The sequence below is a fragment of the Dermacentor andersoni genome, chromosome 7, assembly GCF_023375885.2.
Source record: "Dermacentor andersoni chromosome 7, qqDerAnde1_hic_scaffold, whole genome shotgun sequence".
NCBI classification, from domain to species: Eukaryota; Metazoa; Arthropoda; class Arachnida; order Ixodida; family Ixodidae; genus Dermacentor; species Dermacentor andersoni.
The window spans coordinates 179,072,583-179,094,087 of record NC_092820.1 but is presented as its reverse complement, the minus strand read 5'-3'; the positions used below and the strand labels follow the sequence as shown (position 1 = coordinate 179,094,087).

General features: G+C 45.5%; 1 protein-coding gene across 2 annotated transcripts in view; it reads right to left on the bottom strand.

Annotated features, from left to right (window-relative positions):
- Positions 1 to 15,427, bottom strand: part of LOC126533189 (uncharacterized) — a 112,835-nt gene extending 97,408 nt beyond the window's left edge. Inside the window, exons 1-2 of one of the 2 annotated variants that reach the window (XM_050180461.2) lie at positions 15,251 to 15,427; positions 11,373 to 11,510 (exon numbers count right to left, since the gene is read on the bottom strand). In XM_050180461.2, the coding sequence (XP_050036418.1) occupies positions 11,373 to 11,510; positions 15,251 to 15,320 (208 nt within the window). In that variant the 5' untranslated portion in view covers positions 15,321 to 15,427. The remainder of the gene's footprint in view (positions 1 to 11,372; positions 11,511 to 15,250) is intronic. The other variant, XM_055071633.2, reaches the window with a different exon arrangement.
- Between the last annotated feature and the right edge of the window lie 6,078 nt (positions 15,428 to 21,505).

The window sequence follows — 21,505 nt, the reverse complement described above, 5'->3', positions numbered from 1 at the left end:
GTGTTGTCATTCCTTTGTCCCAAGAGCACGAGTGAGAACCCCACAGCATAAAGACATTTGAATTGCAGAAAACTTCAAAAAACTATCAGAATCATTGAAAAACCTTGGCACATTGCTTTAAGAGATGTAGCGGATTTCTCACAGCTCCAGTTAATAAAAGTTTAATTAAAATTTGATTATGTTATCCTTGACTAATTCATACCTTCAATATCTAGGCCGGTTCAATAACAGACCTTGGTATCATGTTAATTTCTGCTTTGCATAGTCTTTACGAGTTTGGCACAAGCCAAGAGAAAACATTCTTCCTCTTTTTCTAAGAGTTCATTGTTGGTTCTGTTTTGTAGTTCCTGGAACATGGTAGGCCCCATACTATATATATTCTTCGTAAACACTGGTGGCATTTACATTTTCTTGCCTACTGCGCAGCAATAATGGTTAGAAGGAAAAGCACAGTTTGTGCAAACAATAAATTTTGCTGTCAGGTTTGTCATTTCACGAGAGAACATACCTCTACGGTTCACCACAAGACAAACCACAACTGCATGCTTTATCATGGGTTAAAGTTTGATTAACAGAGCAAGGACACCAGAGGGGACAGAAGAAAGAAAAGAGCACTGGGCGCGGGTTTGTCCAGATTATGGACCCACCCCATCACGGACGTGCTCACATAATGGCAGACTAAGGAGGATCCCGACTATATTTAGTTTTCAGCAAGATGTGTATATGAGGTGCAAAAATGTCTCTGTTGAAGGGAACTAACCTTTGCTTTGCGTAACTTAGCACGGATTTCTTGGAAAAAGAATGGGGAAAACTAAAGGTGGAAAAAACAGTTTTAGGGCCATACAATGAAATCTTCCTTACCTCAGTAAGGAAGCCTTCATTGCGGTGAGGCTACCTTATGTCACTCTGAAAGCTTCCTTACTGAGGGGCTCTCGCTGAAGGCTTCCTTAGTGCTTCCTCAGCATAAGGTAGCTCTAAAGCTACCTTCATGCGTCCTTACGTCGCTCCTGGCCCTGAACGAGCGCTTCACCACACTGCTTAACCATGGGACCTTTGCTTGCATATGCGCGCTGTCGCCCACCTGCGGAGAAGCGGGAGCACGGTACGTCTTGCCAGGCATGTTCGTTTCAGTCATACGTGCGGCATGAAAGCGTTGCTAGGCGTTGCACGACGCCGTCGTGCCAGTGTTGATGGAGCACATGAAGTTTTGCACTGTAATGCGCTACTTCTTTTAAAGTTTAGCAAACAAAACTAGAAGAAAGCATCCACGCTTCTCTACATTAGCTCTTCAATTTAAAGATTGTGCGACGATACAACATTTTTTATTGAATAATGGTGCTCGCGTAAAGCTTTTAAGAGATAATCTCGAACCCAGGCATGCGGCAACCGCTCCTTACGTGAGGACGGGTGAAGGAAGCTTTCAGAGTACACTTGCTTCCTCCATCGTTCCTTCGCTGTAAGGAGGCCTCACGTAAGGTTAGGAAGCGCTTGAAGGAAAGGAACGTTTCATTGTTTGGGCCATAGCCACTTGCAGATCTTGCAAACTCGAAGGCCTATCGCTCTAAAATTAATGCATTACACCCAGCGAAATTTTTTTAGGTAAATGTACACCACTACTACTATCGGCCCACAAAAAGTAAAGTTTATTTCAGCCACAGTATGTTTTTGAAAAAAACTGCCATACATTTATTTTTTGAGCAACTGCCTCTAACGGACCCAGAAATCAGGGGTTCTTTTCGAGCCACTTAAGCCAAGGTGATGAAGTGGAAAAATATTCTGACAAATCTACAAATGTATCTCGCAAACTAAAGAAAAAGAATAGTACACAGCTACACCTCATAATTATTTCATTATAAAATCCCAAAGAAGCCAATATTGCAAAAATAGTGAAAATTGCTTCCTTTAGAAATGTCCTAAAAATAATTATTGCCGATTTTCATTAAAATTCTACAGAATACCCACCCAACACTGGTGAATCCAGTACTGCAAAAACATGTTGCATTATCTTGCTTTAAAGGGACACTAAAGGTTACTATTAAGTCAACGTGGACTGTTGAAATACCATCCCAGAAACCTCGAAACGCTTGTTTCGTGCCAAAGAGAGACTTATTTTAAGAGAAAATGCGTTCTGAAGCATCTGCGTACCTCTAGCGCAGTTCAAATCGCCCGCCCTCCGATCGAGGAGTACTGACATCATGGTCTCATAGTGACGTTGCGCCATCGGTGAGTAGAACGGCGTCCGCAGACGGCGCTACGGCTTTTCTGCGCAAAACGCAAACGCGCGGCCAGAAACAGAGCCAAGACAGAGCCGACAGCAGAGCGAAAGCGGGAGTATGGTTATGCACCCTAGCTCTTGCATTGCCCAGGGGGCGCTGCGAGAAAGGTGCTAAAAAGTGCCCTCTTTCCTAAAATTGGTCGTACCAAGCTCGGTTGTCTGCTTCGGAAAGAGCGTTTACAATATGGACCCGCCACTTTCGGTTGTGTTGTAGCCCGGCCTGCTGCATATATTGGGCGCCGAAGATTTTTTTCAGGGGTGGCACGCTGCGTGAAGGCAAGAAATTATGCAGTGCCGAATACGTGTACGCCGTTCAAGAATTAGGCGGCGAAGTTTTAGCACGGTGTCAATCGCAAGTGAAGCGAGTCGCGTACGAAGTGGAACTACAGGTAAGGTTTGCACGCTAGCTGCTAGATTCAGGCGCACAAACGCGAGGAAATGCGTGCTATAAAAGAATCCATAGCAGCGATAAGCAGACATCGTGTGTACGGAACTGCTCGAGCACACGACGGTACGCGCCGCGATGTACGAACTGCTCGAGCGCACGATCGTACGCGCCGCGACGGCAGCGGTCTTTCGACATGCCGCCAAACGGCGGGCCTCCTGCAATCTTTGTTGACTGCATGCCGCTAAACTGATGCAATGGATATGAGCTCGCACGTACGTGCGAATCGCGCTGTAGCGCGAGCTTGTGCGCTGCTCGCTTGATGTAGCTTTTAATGACAGCGCTCGAACATCGATGTGCTGCAATCAATACTGCCTTGCTGCGCTGCCTCAACGTGCTGGCTTGAGATCAAGGATGAGCGCATTTAACTCCCTTAACCTGTGCTGCTCGTAGTGGAGTAGTGAATTGTCATCGAATGAGCCCGACCATTTGTGCTCATTTGCACACACTTCACCACTTCGCATCGGTCGAATTGTTAATTGTCGCTGTGGCCGGGTCTCGAATCGTGAATTACCAGCCATGCCTGCTGCTATGTCGGTCTGCTGTCGGGACTGTAAGTGTAAAAGACCGAAATTTCGTACGCAGATAATCAAGCAAGCTTCAAGACAGGCTAGCAGCCAGCATGGCACGAAGTTTCGCTTACTCAGCGCAACGAACTGCAGCTATGCAGAGCGCCCGACGCTCCACTTCGTGAGGCTTTGAAGGAAAACGGTAGAATCTGATGTTGGGATTCAGGCCTTCTTGTTCATGGCAGCCCACGACGCAGAAGTAATGACGGTGACGCCTTTTCGAGGCTGGGCTAGGTCTCTCCGGATCGGCATCACCGATTCCTTCTGCTCCCAGCATTACGTCCCACGGCACACAGAGAGTCCGTTTTCGTTAAACTATAGGCTGCGGCGAGCTCGCAGCGTGGTCGGCGTGGTCTGTGAGAAGTGACGAGCCTTTTCGCACTCGCAACAGGGCATAAGAAAATGCGAATCGACGCAAAACTCGGCCTAGAAACGTGCTTCGCCACAGCCAGGGCTCAATACGACCCAAGCTGGCATGACCCAGATGTCGTTTCCCGCACCGCCACCAGGCACCGCTACTATACCTCAAACTCCAGCGCAAGACGCCCATAAGCTGGTACTTCATTCTATGATGCAAACTTCGACGCTCGTCGCAATGGACCCCGACACCGACAGATTGGCTCGCGATTGGTGGGCTCAACTTCAGCGATTTGAGCACCGACGAGCGCGACCTGCTGCTGAGGGCTCGCGCTGCCGGCGTCGTTGCGTACTACGACGGCGGCCTCGACACTGGCTCTCCGGAGCGGGAAAGCAACGAGGGCTTCCCACGACATCACATGGACGTGGCATTCTCGCTGCTTGTTCCAAATGAAAGTTTCGCGAGCCAGCAGAACCCTCACAGCACGACGCTATAACGAAACTACTGAAACTCCAAAGCGTGCGCGGCGCAGAGTCGAGCGAAAACGAAACCTTTCGAACAGCCATATTACTGAAGGGTAACGTCAAAATGTTATTTTTTCTTAGAATCGAATAGACAAAGACAAGTAGCATTTTTTTCCGTCTTATAATCGAATAAAATGATATTTTTAATACGAGTAGTTGAGTAATAGTAACACAAATTATGAGGAGTGCTTTCGTCATCGGGCTAGTACCGGAATGTCGCTGGGGGGTCTCAAATCGTGTCATGCATTTACCTCAATTTCTCGGTTACTAAAGCTCTGTTCACGATTATATTGACGCCTTAGACGTTCTAGAACATTGCTCTACCACTTTAACTTAAGTTTCTGGTAAACCTTTAGTGTCCCTTCAAGTGAGAAAACTTAGCCTATTTTAAGACCTGTGTAACTGTCATTGCAGCAATGGGTTTCATCCTAATAATAAAATAAATATCACTCATAATGAATCCTGAACTCATTCCATTTGTTGTGGTAAAGGAGAGCTACTCAGATTCTGTCTTTTTTTACTCTTTTAGCCATGAAATGAGCTGAGCTTGAGTTTCCAGGGCTTCTGCATCTGTATGCAGAACCAGCTGTATCAGAACTTGTTACCTTGCCACTACAGTGGCAAGGTAACAAGAGTGGGGACCGCAATTTTATCGTTCTAGTTGGGGGAACCTATTTCTGGCATTGATCTCCAATTACATCTGCTATCCAAAAGGCTCCCCCTCTACATGAACGAGCCTAGTGAGAAAGCATGATGACGCTACTGAAACAGATGAGCCAGCTGGGTAAGTTCAGATGAGGACAGTTGCAAAACAGGTCCCAAATATTTTTCATTTTCACTTAAATTTTTTTATCTGGCATAAAAATCCTTCTACAACACAGAACTGCTACTTTTCCAACATACATTTTTTTCACGCACAAGAAATCTTAACTGAGACAAGGTGCAAGAGTCTCGTTATTGAGTTGCATGGCATAGAGAACACAGTTTTCTACATGTTAACCCTTTTACTTCACATCGATACCTTCTCTCACGAGGAATTAAGGTAAATTGAATTTAATATAATCTTAATGCAGTGCTGAAAAAAACAACGATTGTTCTTTTTTTAAAAGACAATGCAAAAATTAAGGGTTCTAGAACCAATTTTTATGGTAGTTTAAGAAAAAAAGATGCAAGTATTTTACGTGCTTGTATGGAATGCATCTCACAGTCTGGCTTCTTTGGACAGGACGGCAATATTGAGGTGATCCCAGCAGCATAAATAAAAGCTATCCCATTTAGCTAAGACCAACAAGGAAACAATGATGCTTGTCATTTGAGCGTTCTTGAGAGGTATTTCGGCGCATCAAATGAAACAATGCCATAGCGCTATGTTAAGAGAAACGTACAAAAATTGCACCATCAGCTATCACAGCTGTTTGTGCAAACCTCACTGTCTCACACTGCCCATGACCTGGCACAATGTGTTGCTGTAGAGCTAATACTCGGGCAAAACATGCCTTCCCGACTGAATGTTACTGGTTGTGGATAGTGTAAGTAAACTCATTCAGAAGTCCTAAACCTGAAGGTTCATGCACTCTCACGTGACCTCCTCAAACCCCTTTCCCTTTTAAACCAAATTGCAAATGATAAATTAATCAACCTCTATTAGCCTCAGGATAGCTTCTAAATAACCCTGCATTACGGCTGCCTGTTCATTATTGTAACCAAGTCCAGCCACTGAATAGTGTGTTGCTTTATAAACAAAATCAGCATAAGTATGCCGTTGACCCCAATGATTACACCACTGAACAGCGAATCGGTTCAAAATTCCTAGTCTGCATTGAATACTTTATTATCAATAGAGTACAGCAAAACATCTTTGCAGGATGTTCATCAAGAGAGGGTCCTCAAGTAATTTTATAGAACTTGGAAAGGTATTATTTAAAGAATAAAAAACAGCTGCAAACCTTACTTTTTATTCCCCCTTTTTCTAATTTGCCTGCCAGTTTCAAGCAAAAGGAAGACATTGGTGAACACACTATTTTGTAATTTGCATAGCACTTAACAAACAACGGCGGAAAAAAAAAAGTTTGAACCCTTTTCTAAGACACCTTAAAAAACATGCAAATAAGCCTTTAACGTCTTCGTGTGTATTGTTGGGTGAAGATTATGTTAAATTCAGTCTGCCTTAACTCCATTTGAAAGGTGGTATAGATCTGGAGTAACAACATTAACATGTAAAAAAACTGTGTTCTCTATACCACGCATTTTGAAAGTATGTAACATTTTGCAACTTGATTATGAGATCTTCGCACCTTGCCTCAGTCAAAATTTCTTGAGTGCGAAAAAAATAAAAAATGTTTCTTGGAACAGTAGTCGGAGTTCTGCAGTACGGAAAGATTGTTACGCCTAACAGAAAAATTTAAGTGAAAATGAAAAATGACCTGTTTACAACTGTCCTCATCCGAGCATACCCAGCTAGCTCGTCCAATGCAGTGGTGTCATTTTGCTTTCCCTCCAGGCTGGTGCATCATTAATGTACACGGGGAGCATTCCAGATCACACATAATTAGCGATCAATGTCAGAAATAGGCTCCCCCAACTACAGTAGACTCGCGATAATTCAATCTCTGATAATTCGTACTTTCGGTTAATTCAAACAAAAATCAAATTTTTGGTTAGTTCGCCATGTTTTCAATGTACTTTAAGGCCGCTTAATTCAAACACCGCAATTCGGTTAATTCGTACTTTTTGCTTGTCAATACCGGAAAATTATCGACTATCGTTGCTACCACTGGTGAAAAATCTGACTTCTTATATCACCACAACAGCGGAAAATGTTAAAATAAGCGCACTATGGCCTAAAAAAATAAAAGAAAGCGAACAAGAGCCTAAGAAACAAACGTTCGAAACAAAAGCCTCCCAAAGGGCACATTGTTGCTCAACTTTCCGTGGCTTGCTAGCCAGTTCAAAGCAGGAAGTTCGAAATTAAAACACATAACCGCGTTTGTCAAAATGCTCAAAACTGACGTAAAGCCTGACGTAAAAACAAAGAGCACGAGAAACGGAAAAAAAAAAAAGGTGCGAAAGTGACGCGAGTAGCATCGGCCGATTCCGAATCACGTGACCGCTCGCGCTTTTCTTTCCCTGGTCGGTCGCCCGCGTTGGTAGCATCATGTCTCCGCGGGGAAAGTACCAAACCCTTTCTGTGAAAGAAAAATTGGCAGCCATAGAAGAAGTTGAGGTTGGAGCGAAGAAGACTTCTGTGGCATTGAAGTATGGAATCACAAAAAGTACGCTGACAACGATTGTGAAAGCGAAAGACAAGCTGCGAAACAACGCAGGCCATTTCGCTCCCGACAGAAAAAGGCTTAGGGAGGCGGCGCATCCGGAGCTTGAGAAGGCAGTTTTTCTTTGGCTGAAGCGCGCTCGGAGCTGCAGTCTACCAGTAAGTGGACCAATCCTGCGAGAGAAGGCCGAACAACTGTCTTTGCGCTTTGGAATTGAAGACTTCAAGTGTAGTGATGGATGGGTGTCGCGATTCAAGGAGCGACATGGCCTCACTTTCAAAACAGTAAGTGGAGAAGCGGCAGCGGTCGATGAGGCGGTTACTACCGACTGGCAGCAGACGCGTCTTCAGAGCCTACTGCTTGAATACTCCCCGGCTGACATTTATAATGCTGACGAAATGGGACTGTTCTTCAAGTGCCTTCCTCAGCAAACATTGTGTCGCAAGGGGGAACGTTGCACCGGCGGAAAGCTGAGCAAGGAGCGGCTCACAGCCATGGTTTGTGCCAATATGGATGGTAGTCACAAGCCCGAACTTTTCATTGTTGGCAAATCGAAGCGTCCGAGATGCTTTAAAGGTGTCCGAACTCTTCCCGTTTCTTATGCAGCAAATACACATGCATGGATGACGCAATCTTTGTTTGAGGATTGGCTGCGGAAACTTGACGTGCGGTTTAAGCGCGATAAAAGAAAAGTGCTGATGATAGTGGATAACTGTCCCGCTCACGGTGACGTGGAGGGGCTGGAGGCAATTCGTCTTGAATTCCTCCCTCCAAACACAACAGCTGTCCTCCAGCCTCTGGATCAGGGGGTAATCAAATGTCTGAAGATAAACTACAGAAAGCTACTCCTTAAGAGGATGCTAATATGCATGGATAATTCCATGTCGTACAGCGTAACACTGCTGTCGTCTGTGGGAATGCTAGCTGACGCATGGAGTGCAGTAACATCGGCAACGATACAGAACTGCTTCCAGCATGCCTTCCGCATACCAGGCCACACCAGTGATACCTTGCCTGACTGCGCTCGAAATGAAGGTGAAGACTGCCTCCAAATGGAGAGCGATGAAGCAAGGCTGGTGCTTTCTGCACTCCAAGCACACAACATAGCTGCTGACCTCAGTGAATTTGCGGCTGCCGATGATAACCTCTGCGTGTGCAGGGAAGACACCCTGGACGACTTGGTGGCTGAGGTGCTGCCAGCACAGTACAGCAGCGAAAGTGAAGAGGAATCAGAAGAGCAATCCTCTGTGACAGCAGCACAGGCCTTCCACTACCTTGCCGAGGTCCGCAAATTTCTGACTGTAGAAGAAAATTCTCAAGAACAACTGGCTGCTCTTAATGGAATAGAGAACTTTGTTCTTAATGCACATGTAAAGAAAAAAACAATCAACAATTCATGATTTCTTCAAACGGTCTAGTCAGCCATAGATTTCCATTAAACTTGTTCTGGATCCTTCACCTCTGCTCTGTTTTTGCTGTGTAATTAAAGAGTGAAATGTTTAAAATATGATTTAAGTGGATAATTAATTGTAATGTGCGCTGTAATCTTGCTCAGAGTCATATATGCGAGAACTTCTGATAATTCAAACTTCCTGATAATTCAAACAAAATCCTGGGGTCCCTTCGAGTTTGAATTAATGAGAGTCTACTGTAGTCTTAAAAAGCCTGCTGTCCACGCTCTCGCATGCTTGCTACCTCAACGTACCACAGTAGGAATACAGATGCAGGAGTCCTGGAAACTCAAGCTCAACTCATGTCATGGCTAAAAAGGGGCAAAAAAGACACAATCTGAGTCACTCTTCTTTACTATAACAAAAAGAATAAATTCATAATACAATGAGTGCAATTTTTATTTGATTGTAAGAATGAGACACATCATAGGGATGACCATACACGGGTCTTAAAATAGGCTCAATTTTCTCACTTAAAATAAAATAATGCAACATGTTTTTGCAGTATTAGATTTACTAGTCCTAGATGGGTATTCTATAAAATTTTTATAATAATTGGCAATGAGTATATTTCTTTTAGGAATCTCTGAATTGTAAGAATTTTCTCTATTATTGCATTTCTGGCATTTTACAAAGAAACATATCCATGGCATAGCTGCATACTTTGTTAGTTCGCGAGAGACCTTTTTAATATTTGCCATAAATATTTTCAGGTTCATCGCCTTAGCTAACTGGCCCCAAAAAACAACCCTGATTTCGGGGTCAATCAGAGACAGTTACTCAAAAACCAAGGTTTGGAAATTTTGCAAGAACATACTGTGGGAGTAAAATTTAGCTCCTCGTGGGTCAATAGAGTGATAGGCCTTCAAATTTGTAAAATATGCAAATAATTAAAATGCTCTTTTCCACCTTTAGTGAAATATGAATTTTTAAAAAGAAATCCAGGCTAAGTTTTGCAAAACAAATGCTGATTCCTGTCTACAGAGACATTTTCACACCTCACATAAAGATTTCGCTGAAAACTAAAAATAGTTGGGACCCCCGCTCAGTCTGTCCTTATCTGAACACAACCTCATTGAATATATAATATAGCGCTTAATGCTTGCCTTACAGAACCACCCAAATGTATTTCTCAAACGAAACATCACAGGAGGCCAATAAAGAGCAAATAAATGCCCCTATACTTTTTGTGTGCTGATTTCAAGTGTATAAATTGTGCAAATAACCTGCTTATTTACAAACATATTGCCCATTGTATGATGTGTTGCCACCATACAATTTTTAAAAGAAAACTCAAACCTTATTTCCACTGTTAAAATAGGTATGTTTTTCATTGCTAGTAAGGACCACATATTCTGGATGAATATGTAGTATTTTCTTTCTTTTCAAATGTGTTATGCTAGAGGAAGTTGTTCTATGGTTACTATATATAATGCACCATGCGGTAAGGCGAATCAGTTCTGCGGAAGAACGCAAGGTGGAGGAAGTACTCAAGAAAAGCAAAACTGTCGTACACCCAAATGTAGCACGAAGCGACAAAGGAAGCCCATACAGGTTGCTCAGAAATAACGCTTCGCAGTTGAGAAAAGTTATCCCAGACCAGGACGAATTTCTTCTAAACTGAGAAGCGTTATTTCGGAAAAGCCCGTATGGGTTTGCTTTGTAGCTTTGTGCTACGTACAGGTAGACAACAATTTTACCTTTCACCATGTGATAAGGGGCTAAATCTGTCCAATCGGGGGTTCTTTTTAAGTGCACCCAAGACACTGTACAGAAGCATTTCTTTGGTTTGCACACCATCAGAATACGACCACTACGACTGGGAAACAAACCCATGACTTCATGCTCGGTAGCAAAGTCCACTGCAGCGGGTCAATTAACCATCACATAAAACCAGCAGGCCTAGGAAGCGCAGGAAAGACTAGAAGAAAAGTTCTAGCTTTAATCAGTGTCTAATAATGTAGTACATAATTGCGTCTATCTTCCCTACCTTAATAAATGGGCTTAAATTCATCTTCTCACCAGGCAATCAATGAGAAACACGCACACACACATGCAAGAGCAACCCATGTACGCAAGGGAATCCCCCTCGAGCAACGGCACAGGCTTAATAAAGTGTACTGAAATAAGGCCACTTGTGTGCTGCGCTTCAGTGCTTATGGTTCAGTGCTACTGGTTCTTAATTCTAGAACATTCGCAATGTTTATCCAAAAAAGATAACTATGGTTCTTTTAAGCAACTACATTCATCTGTGTGACAGCTTTTTTTTCGTTCTTTTCTTTTTTTTGAGGGGGAAGAGGTTGTTTGCATGTCCTCATGCTTTCTTACTTTTCCTATGAACGACTGTGCTGAAATTCTAATCTTTCTCAAGTTACAAACGTGTGCCAAAACATGTTGTGCATTTTTTTTATGAATGTTTATTAGCTTCGACAGAAAAGACAAACCACCAAGAGGCAGTGTCATGCCACAACATGGGCTCACCAAAAACGCAGGCAAGGCTGGAGTTGACTAGCTCCTCATGGTGGCCGACCTGGCAGGCGCAGCTGTGGTTGTGACACACATAGTGGCTCGCCCGACGACAGTCGCTGTCTGACTCACATGGGCTCCCTGTGGTTCCCGCTTGATGCACAGAACGAATGCAGATGTCAGTGGCTCACATCAAAGGAGAAAAACAAAAGGCTTCTCGGAAGTAACGACGGAGTACTGACACAGTATGTTAAAAGGCTTTCCATTTTGGGACCAAAGAAAGGTCCAAGTCCTCTAAACGTTACCAAAAGTGATGGAAAGTGCCCACAGTGCCTTAAGTAATTTACTATATTACCTGTTTCTACAAGCCAGATTTGGTACCTGATATACCACAGCTTGCTCTGTTCCCGAGATCACTGTGGCTGCTACACACAAGCGAGACATGCTGCACAGTGCTCCCATTAATCTTTTTACGCTCACTGTCATCATGCCTAGCATTTACTACTAGGCATGAGCAAATTTTGCTGAATCAACATGTCACAATATTGCCAACACTGACACACCAGGTCCAGCATTTGGAAATCAGCCTTGGTATGAAATCAAAGTATCCTAACCCAAGTTTCAGCCTTTTATGCATGAGAAATGTGTGGTAGAATACTACTTATAAAAAATAAGTGTCAGCACACCTTCAACATTTGCATCAATAATTTTTCAGTAGAGCTGGTAAAATAAATTTATTGCACTGAATACACATCAAATGTAATCGCTCTTCAATAAATTTCACTCGTTCTATCCCCACCAACACATGTCACAATGAGTAGAGCCCATTCCAGGGTAAAAAATGGTCGTCAAATGCTAATTTGTGAGATACCAGTGACACTAAGCTTGCTTATCGAGGTAAATATTAGTGTTGATAGTATGCTGAACTTTAATCTCTGCAAGTACCACGGTTCAACACAGTTTGCATTTTGCATTAAAAAGGCTTAATCCTTTGTTGCACCAAGTATTAGCTCTTGAAAATGTATTTGTTTTCAATTCTATAGAGTTACTTGCATACATACTATTATTTTACGTGTGATACGATGCTAAAACGATATACTTTCATTGTCTCTGCAATGTCAACCAATATTTCCAGATGATGTGAATAATCAAATGCCCTCACATATCAAAAGTGCATACCAAAAGTGCTGAAATCTGATCTGGAACACACACACACACACTCACACACACACACACACACACTAATCTAAGTGGCCACTACTGCATAAGCTCTCGACTGATAGCACATGTACGCTAAGCAAAATGGGAACATATCTTGTGATGACCACTTTCAGTGATACTATCACCTTCGCGTGATGCAGTGGTCAACCAGTCAATAAGCACGTACTGAAAGCGATATCCCCGAAAGTGGCAGTCCAAAAATACATGCCAGGATGGCTGCATGACAGGAACAAACTATTAAATTTCATATTTAAGGTGCCAGAAACCATGCATGGGATGGTTCCCAAGTTTCACTTGGATGAAAAACATCCGCAGAAGCTGAAGGCACTTGCATGCAAGCTTCACACAGACATTTACGTGAATTCATTGGCAGACGTGAACTTATCTCATATGCTCCATGGTCAAAGAATGGTTTTTGAAGTTCATTGTTATAACTTGCAATATTTTCTGCTACAGCCAATGTGCCAACAGCACTAACAAACAGCACTAACAAACAGAAATTCGGCAGAACCCCTCTCACGATTACAGTTGACAATAATGCATTTAGCATTGAATCAATACAGCGACACAACGTACTGCCACTGCCGAAATGAGTCAGGTGTAAGGAATATCTGCAGCTGGACTCTTCTTTCACGCTTCCCTAAGAACACCCGCTGCCATCTAGCACCACTGCTGCGAAGTCTTCATGTGGCTTCCGGACGGAATGCATAGTGTGCTAGGTGCATGCACATGCTTACAAATGCATCACGTGGTAACCAGTCTTCTATCTCGTGCCTTTTTCTGGGCATGCTGTGCCATCTAGTGGAGCTGCCTAGAAGTTGCAATGTGGCCTTCGAGACAAGAAGCGTGGCGTGCTGACAAGGCTGAGAATTGTTCCCTCGCTTGCTGCAGACCCCCTGGCACATACTCAGTGACCCAAGTTGGCGAGAGGTTAATTGAAGAGTGGCACATACCCAATGCATTCATGGCACAGCACACTGCCATGAAACACATTCTTTGAAAAGCCGCACATAACCCTCATTTGTGGCGCTGCCTGCTAATGTGTCAGATTGCTGTCCTTGAGGAACCCTTGTGATGTGGGTTCTATTCCGCTTAGCATTGTAATAATTTAAGGGATATTTTTCGACATTGTAGAGCGGCACATTCCCAGAGGCACATACCTATTTACCCAAGTTGGCGTCAAAGATTCATTGACGAGCTGCACAGACCGAGTAGCACATGGCCAGTGCTCCAAGTCAACGTCAGTTTGTTTGAACAGCGGCACCTACCCAGTCCCTCATGTTACAGTGACCCATGTCGACGTGAGAGGTTTACTAAGGGAGTGGAACATATGTACACATTGCCAAATAGTGACCCAAGTTGGTCCGATGATTGGTTTTCAACCCTCTTCCCTCAGCGCAGCAGCATTACCCGTTCAACCGTGATCGACCGAGTGACCAAGGTAGGGGGGGATACAGTTTGATACATACATGCATAAATGCATACATACATGGCTAGCCCCCAGAAAGTGCGTGGAGTGCTCTATGAATGATAATGCATTATATATAAAAAAGCTTCTACGGCCTCAAAATATGAATGCCATCGCATTGGCACTAGGCTGTTTCAAGCTTCTATCCTAAGCTGAGCTTACTGTTGAAAACGAACGACACGTGCTACCCGTCAGCTATTCAGGCGACAACAAATAAGCTCTTGGCTCAAAATGCTACGCATTTCAACAAAGCTAGTCATCACAATACAATCCTCTAAGCATACATTTGTGGCACAAAACTACAAAAAAAAAACAGAGATATTTACCAACCTGGCGAAGATTGCAGTCCACGCAAGCTTTCATATAAAGCACAAAGTAACGAGACTGAACGTGAAGCTTCAAACTCGAGAACCGTATCAGATATATTCATTAAATAGACATAGCGATGATAGATATAAATAAAACAGCTCAGACACGCGCCAGGAAATTAAAAAAAAAACAATATGAAGCTTTTTTTAAAGGCAAGGTAGGCAGAGTTTCATCAGTCGTTCCTCTACGCTACCATCACTACTAATAGAAACACACGGGTTTGTTGTGCAAACATTTCAAGACACTCGAAAACGTTTTTGCCAAAGCAGCGTGTCTACAGCCGAACTCCTCCACAAGGCCACCGGCGACCAGAGACACCGAAGTAACACATCTGTTCACGAACGATGGCCTCGAGAACGGTCGAGACACACTTCCTCCCAATGGAAGCAAGAACGACGCGTCAATTCCCACGGAAATGTCTCGTCTTCGTACAACTTGACTCGTATGAGGGTTATTCACGAAACCAACCAAACCGAGCCGCAACACGCGCATGTTTGCACCAAGTCTTGGCATTGTATGTGATCGGGCTCTGCGATTAGCCGGAGGACAACGGATTGCCATCCCGTACGTCGCTGACCTCGTAAACAACATAGGAGAGGCCTCGGTCGTTCGGGGCCCGTTCAGCGTTTTTCGAGCAGAGTTTTCACCCCCCCCCCCCCCCCCCCCCCCGCAAAGTCGAGCGAAGGATCGCCTGAATACAGCTACGGCGGCGAGAAAAAAAAAAAAAGCATTTTCGCTAAGTCCAAGGCACTATCGTCGCAACAGCAGAAAGTATTCGCTGCTATCCCTAGTTGCTTAGCAAGAAGTTTTTTTTTTTTTTCTTCAGCGGGCTTACCTTGTGCCGATGACCTGAGAACATAGAGAACGAGGACGCTGTTGACGACAAAAAAATAAAATCTTGACATTTAAACGTTATAACAAGCGTTCCACTATCATAGTAGCTTATGCTAACCGTACGGAGCCCCCCCTGTTAATACGCTGGGTCGATTCGAAAGAGCCCAAGCGCTGATTCGGCCACCCGACCCAGTGCGAAACTGCGGCACAACATTCTACAAAATGGCAGAATTGCTTGGCGCAAACTGAAGAAACGGCTGCTCCAAGTACTAGGTGGTACTAGCAAGATCAATGCATACGCGGCGCATTTATTTCTTGTGTAATTTCAAGAATATTTAAGTTCCTTAATTTAACCGTATGTGCTGCCACCGTGGTAGCCATGGAGGAAGAAAAAGATCGGAGGGAACATACGGCAACGCGATTCAAGTCAAACCTTTCGGCCCAACCCGTGACCGCACGTCAAACTGTCAAAGTGCGCGGTTTAATTTAGTGCTCCCGCTTTGCACCTAGAACAATGGCAGGGCAGCTGCACAAACGAGCACCGAATAAAAACTATTGGCATAGCCACTGGGAATCAAGCGTTTCAGCAAATCTCGATTCTTGCTCCATGATCTCTACGCGAGAGGTCACGTGTTGGGTCACTACTGTGACGTCACGGAGCCAAGGCTGACTGCTGACGTAATGCGCCACGACCACGATGTGGCGGTCGGGCATGGCCTGTCCCAACGTGGGAGCGGCCCGCAGCGCGCTGAGTCGCGTACCTCAGGACCTTCATTAAAGTTTTGCATCCATCCATCCATCCATCCATACAGTTTCTTTATTTTAGGAAACTCTATGGCCACAACTTACTGGAACTCCAGACCTGCACAGATATTCGGCATCTAGGAGCATAGAGTTTCCTACAAAAATTACTAGAGGGAACTCTGGCGCTGCAGTCGTTGTCTTACCATGGGAATGATGGGAAGTACATGGATTTGTCTGATATTCGTGCTTGAGGATTCAGACGTTTTTGCGGCTTTGTGTATTACGCTATATAAATCTTGTTGTCGTATATTTCAGCGCAATCTACATTCTTCGAAGTGCAGAAGACGCCGGGAACGCGTACAATTGCTATTAATTGTAACGATTGAGCTTGTCCACGTGCAGTGGCGTAGCAACAGGGGGGGCCGGGGGGCCGTGGGCCCCGGGTGTAAGGGGCCAGTGGGGGGGTGTCATACACGCCTGAAGACACCCCTCTTTCCGCTGGCTTGACTGGGCACAAATTGCAAAGAATGCTCCGGTATCCAGTAGCCCGAGCTCATGCACCCGATGCGTTGCGCCGCAGAATTGTCGGCTGCAGCTCTATCAACACCCCACGCAATAATGGCGCGAATGTGCGGGCTGAAAAATTAATTCGCGAAATGGTCGCTAAGCTACTCGCCTTAGCGAAACGTTTCATGTGGGGTGCGCTCGTGCTGTGCGTTCATGCTGGGAGCAGGAGTCGCTAAACATACAGTGAGGCGTTGTAAGGCGTTGGGGATCTTGAGTCCCTCTTCCGTTCAGAATGCGCAGCGAAGACGAACAAAGATAGCAGCAAGAGGGCGTTCAACCAGCGCGCCCGGCGCTCGCGTTTACGGCGAAGCGTTCGTTAAAGCGACGTTGCATAAGTTGGGCCGTCAAAAGTCGCGAATGGAATTCTCTGGATCGTCTTCAGACTCGGTTCGGCCGAAGAGTTTGGTGGCGTATGACTCGACAGGCTGTAGTCGCGGACCCGCCGCGATGTCCGGCTCGCTTTTACTTCCCTCCCGCTCGCTCCGAGAAGCCGCTGCGAAACCTGCCGTTATGTTTCACGCTTTCCTTCTTACCCTCGAAAGTTTCAGAAAACTGTTGTTGTTGTGTGACTTCATGTCACAAGCACAGTGTCTGTATCAGCTGCACAGAATTTTATGAAAAAAAAAAGGTGAATTTTGTAAGGATATTTCCCGATCGACATTCTATGAAGTTATGTCTTTTTGTGATTACTAGGAACTCGGTAGCGCGAAAAATATGGCAGATAAGTGATAACCATATCCTTAATAATCCCGTAATTAGTACTTATAGAGGAAGCATTTCAATTCGAGAATTGAGGACTCAAAGTCATATTATTAACTCAACAAAATCTTCTTAAACAATATCGTTTTGGGTGCTACAACCTACAGTACTTTGGCACTGCGGGCGGCGCCCAGTATATGACCGCAGCGAAAGAAATATGAAATAGTGGACCAGTGACGTTAATCCCTTAATCCTCTCCATTGCGAGTGCAGACCAACAGTAGTGCAAGCTTTCGCTGGCACGGGCTTCATCGCGGCCTTTTCTTTCTTTTTTTATTGTGACGCCAAGCATCGACGCGAAGCGTGCTCTATTCTGTTTCCAAACTTGCGATGGTACCGCCGCTCGGATAATCACGTTTGTCCGTATAGCAGCAAATGAAAACAAGGCTTTATTGATCAGAATGAAGAGAACTCGTAATTGTCATAGCATTCGCGCCCGCGCAGCGTGGAGGCAGGTAGCGTTTTCTAATAGGGTGGGGAGATCAGCGTCACTGACAAACAATTTAATTTTCGTCTTCTTTCAGGGCTGCCCACAGACAAAATACTGCGTGCCATAGTACCTACGACGATTTTTGTGAAGTTGTTGTTGGGCAAGATATGAATGTCGGGCTTCAATTTTGCAAATGCAATATTGCCGCTAGAATTGGTAATTAAAACTCTATTATAAAGATGTTTTTTGTTACTTGTACGTGAGTCATATTTTCCACGATGCCGCATTTGTATTGGCTGCCAAGCCTTACAGTCTGACAGAAGATGTGCACGTGGGCTTATCACACGTTATCAGTGCAGCACCCTGTGTTATTTGGGGCAGGAAAAACAGCGTGTATATTAGCTGCATTCGCGATCTCTGGGAAAGAAAGCGAAGGAGAGAGGGACCCGGGGAACGTGCGCGGTATCCAAGGTGGCTGTACTGGTGCTGAAACCCGGAAATTGTCGATATCCTCGCCTTCCTCGACTACATCAGGGGGGGGGGGGGTGACAGAAGACCTATGGGCCCCGGGTGCCAGACGACCTAGCTACGCCACTGTCCACGTGGCCAAATCGAAACGCGCCAAGCATCTCAAGCATGGTCTCAAGGCACTGGTAGGGCGGCTAGCACTGGTACACTGTAGCACTGGCATGCCCGCAATAGATGTCAGGCTCTGGAGTTTTGCATAAAACCCCTCAATCTCCCAAAATAGCGCCATTCGCTTCCCTTCTCCTCCGCTCGGCGCGGCCTCGACGGTAGCGCCGCCGGTGGTGGGCCTGCCGTAGCAGACGACGGCTAACACGCTACGGGAGGAAATCCGCAGAAAAGTTCGTTCGAGCCCTGCGGAGCAGTTTTTTCAATCGAGATCTTTCTTCGTCAGTCGGTAACTGGCCTTTAGAATTTCGTGTTAGAATTGCGGAGGAAATAGAGAAAATGACCATTATTCAAGGCGTATTTAAGGCGTAAAGCGCGCGACGTTGAGAGTTCGTGTTGCTGAAACACGACGCAAGCACGCGGTGTACTCAAACACGCGCGTAATTACCAATGTTTCAGGTGTTGACAGCGTGAAAGTATGCGTACATGGTTTCGTAGGTTCATTCACGTACCTGCAGGACACTTTTGTTCGGTCGGCGCGTGAGAGATTCCGGCTGTGTGCGGTCAGCAATGCCTGGCAACAGGGCCGTTTTTTCATTGCGGGGTGCTTTGGTAATCGTGACGATATTTTTTTTTTTACAAGTACTGCTCCAGGAGGGCACATGTAATGGCTAACGGAAGCCTCTGAAGAGCACGTAACATTACACTAATGCAGACGTCGCAGGGAGTGTTCGCATACAAAATTGGCTGTCCGCGATCTTATACCCCCTTGGCATGCACAGGCTTCGGCGAGCCCCATCCAGCGCTGGTTCTAGCTTTGGTGTTGCCGTTGCCGCTTTGGTGCCCTGACGGCGCCGTCAATAACACGAAATAATGACAAGTTGTTACACTAGTAAATAAAATTTATTGAAGAAATACAATCGCGCCGAGGCGCCAACTTCTAAAGCAGCACTAGCGCACGAGTATTATGAAACGCCAACGAGGAATTTACCGGCCCACGTACGACTCTACGATCAAAGTGCACGTTAAACATCCCCAGGCGAGCTAGATAAAGTTATCCGGAGCCATCCACTACGACCTCCATCCTAGCTTTAGTCGCTTCGGAACGATAAAAACATTAACCACCACAAACCAAATCAATACATGCGGGCGTACATTCCAAGCTAAAAGACTGCATCGTAAGTAATAATAGTGAGCCTTGCAATAGCGTTGAGAATGTGCTAACTTCTGGTGGAGCTCAAAACACACCCTGAATAAAGTCGCTTTTATGTCACAGGCCAGCTGCAGATGCGTGCATTTCACCGCAAGACGATACTACATGAAACAAAGAGAGCAGATTCGAAAAAAGAAAGTCAAACAACGCGCTAAAAACCACGCAGAGCATGAACACCCACTTTTTCGAAGCGGAAGGCGTGAACTAGGCTCAAAATAAGAGGTTGTGAGTAGCCGTGGCCCTTACTTCACTAAGCCGTGCGCTCTTTGCCACTTCCTCGAAGTCAGCCCGCCCGATCCTGCGAATCCACACTTCTTTTTGCGTTGCGCCCGCCGGACGGCAAAGCAAAAAGCTTTTTGCCCTCGCTGTGTCTGTTGCGGCAACCGAAGGTGCAGCAGCATGGCATCGCAATTAAGTTCTCGGCCCTGCACATTCTATTACGCTAACGCACTCCGTCAGTCCGCCTGCCGTACTTTCGTCGCGCAGGCCCAACAATGGAGGTCGGCGCGCGCTGGAAAGAAAAAATATACAAAAGCGCGGCGCCTGCTCCACGCTGGAAAGAAAAAAAAATATACAAAAGCGCGGCGCCCGCTTCCACGTGACACAGATTGGCCAATGGGGGAGCGGAGGAGGCTGGGGCGACAGGAGGCGTGGAGGAGGAGGCGCCAGGGTGAGCGGGGTGGCGGAAAGATCGAAGAATGGCGCTACTTTTGAAAGATTGGGGGGCTTTAGTCAGAGTTTCTTACAAAATTACTAGAGGGAACTCTGGCGCTGCAGTCGTTGTCCTCATAGAGTTTCCTACAAAAATTTGTAGGAAACTCTATGGTTGTCCTACCATGGGAATGATGGGAAGTACATGGATTTGTCTGATCTTCGTGCTTGTGGATTCAGACGTTCTTGTGGCTTTGTATATTACGCTATATAAATATTATTGCCGTATATTTCGGCGCAATCTATATTCTTCGAAGTGCAGAAGACGCCGGGAACGCGTACAGTTTCTATTAATTGAAACGATTGAGCTTGTCCAGCAGGTGGCCAAATCGAAACGCGCCAAGCGTCTCAAGGCATTGGCATGCTCGCGATAAATTCATAAGGGCGTTTCATTCGCTTTTCGATACGTGCGTTTGTGGCTTAATGGTTTCAATATCAGCCATCTGTGCGAGAGTCCCTGTGTTCGAATCCTGCCGTCGGGCAATTTTAATGATGTTTATTTAATTATTTATTCCGCAATATACTATTGAAAATGACGCGTTAGCAAAGTCACAATGCCGTTTGAAGCCAAAAGGACGAAGTTTAGGCAAATCCATGTACTTCCCATAATTCCACGGAGGAAGCAAACTAAGAGGCCCTACCCCCTTCGCGCGCTAGGAGAAAAGTGTGGCGGAAATGACGTAGTAGGTTCTCATTTTTTTGCTGCTTTTTTATTTTTTTTGTTGTATGGCCACGCCTTTTGGGCCACAATGGCGGCGTTGTTATGGTTTTGAGCGCTCACACGTGTTGCTCTGGTGGGTTTCGGGCCGTGGCAAAGGCGCTGAGTGGGCGGGTTTGCGTTAGTCACCGTGTCTTGTTGCGCTGTGTTACCTGCACCGTGCTCTGCCAGATGTTGCGCGAGCGCGCGCGCTCCGCGCGCGACACCACGCGCAGCGCGGCGTGGTTTCGCGAAAGATGTAAACAAGAGAGGAGGGTGGCCCAAAAGGCGGAGCATCGCCATGAGCAACGCCAAATTCCGGCTTCACTTTTGCTTCACAAAGAGTGACGTCAGGGCCTCTCCTTAGTTTCCTTCCTCCGTGCATAATTCCCATGCTAAGACAACCGCTCCCATTGCAGCTCCCGTAGACACTAGCGCCAGAGTTCCCTCTAGTAATTCTTGTAGGAAACTCTATGGCTTTAGTTTTGCAAGACGCGTAGCGC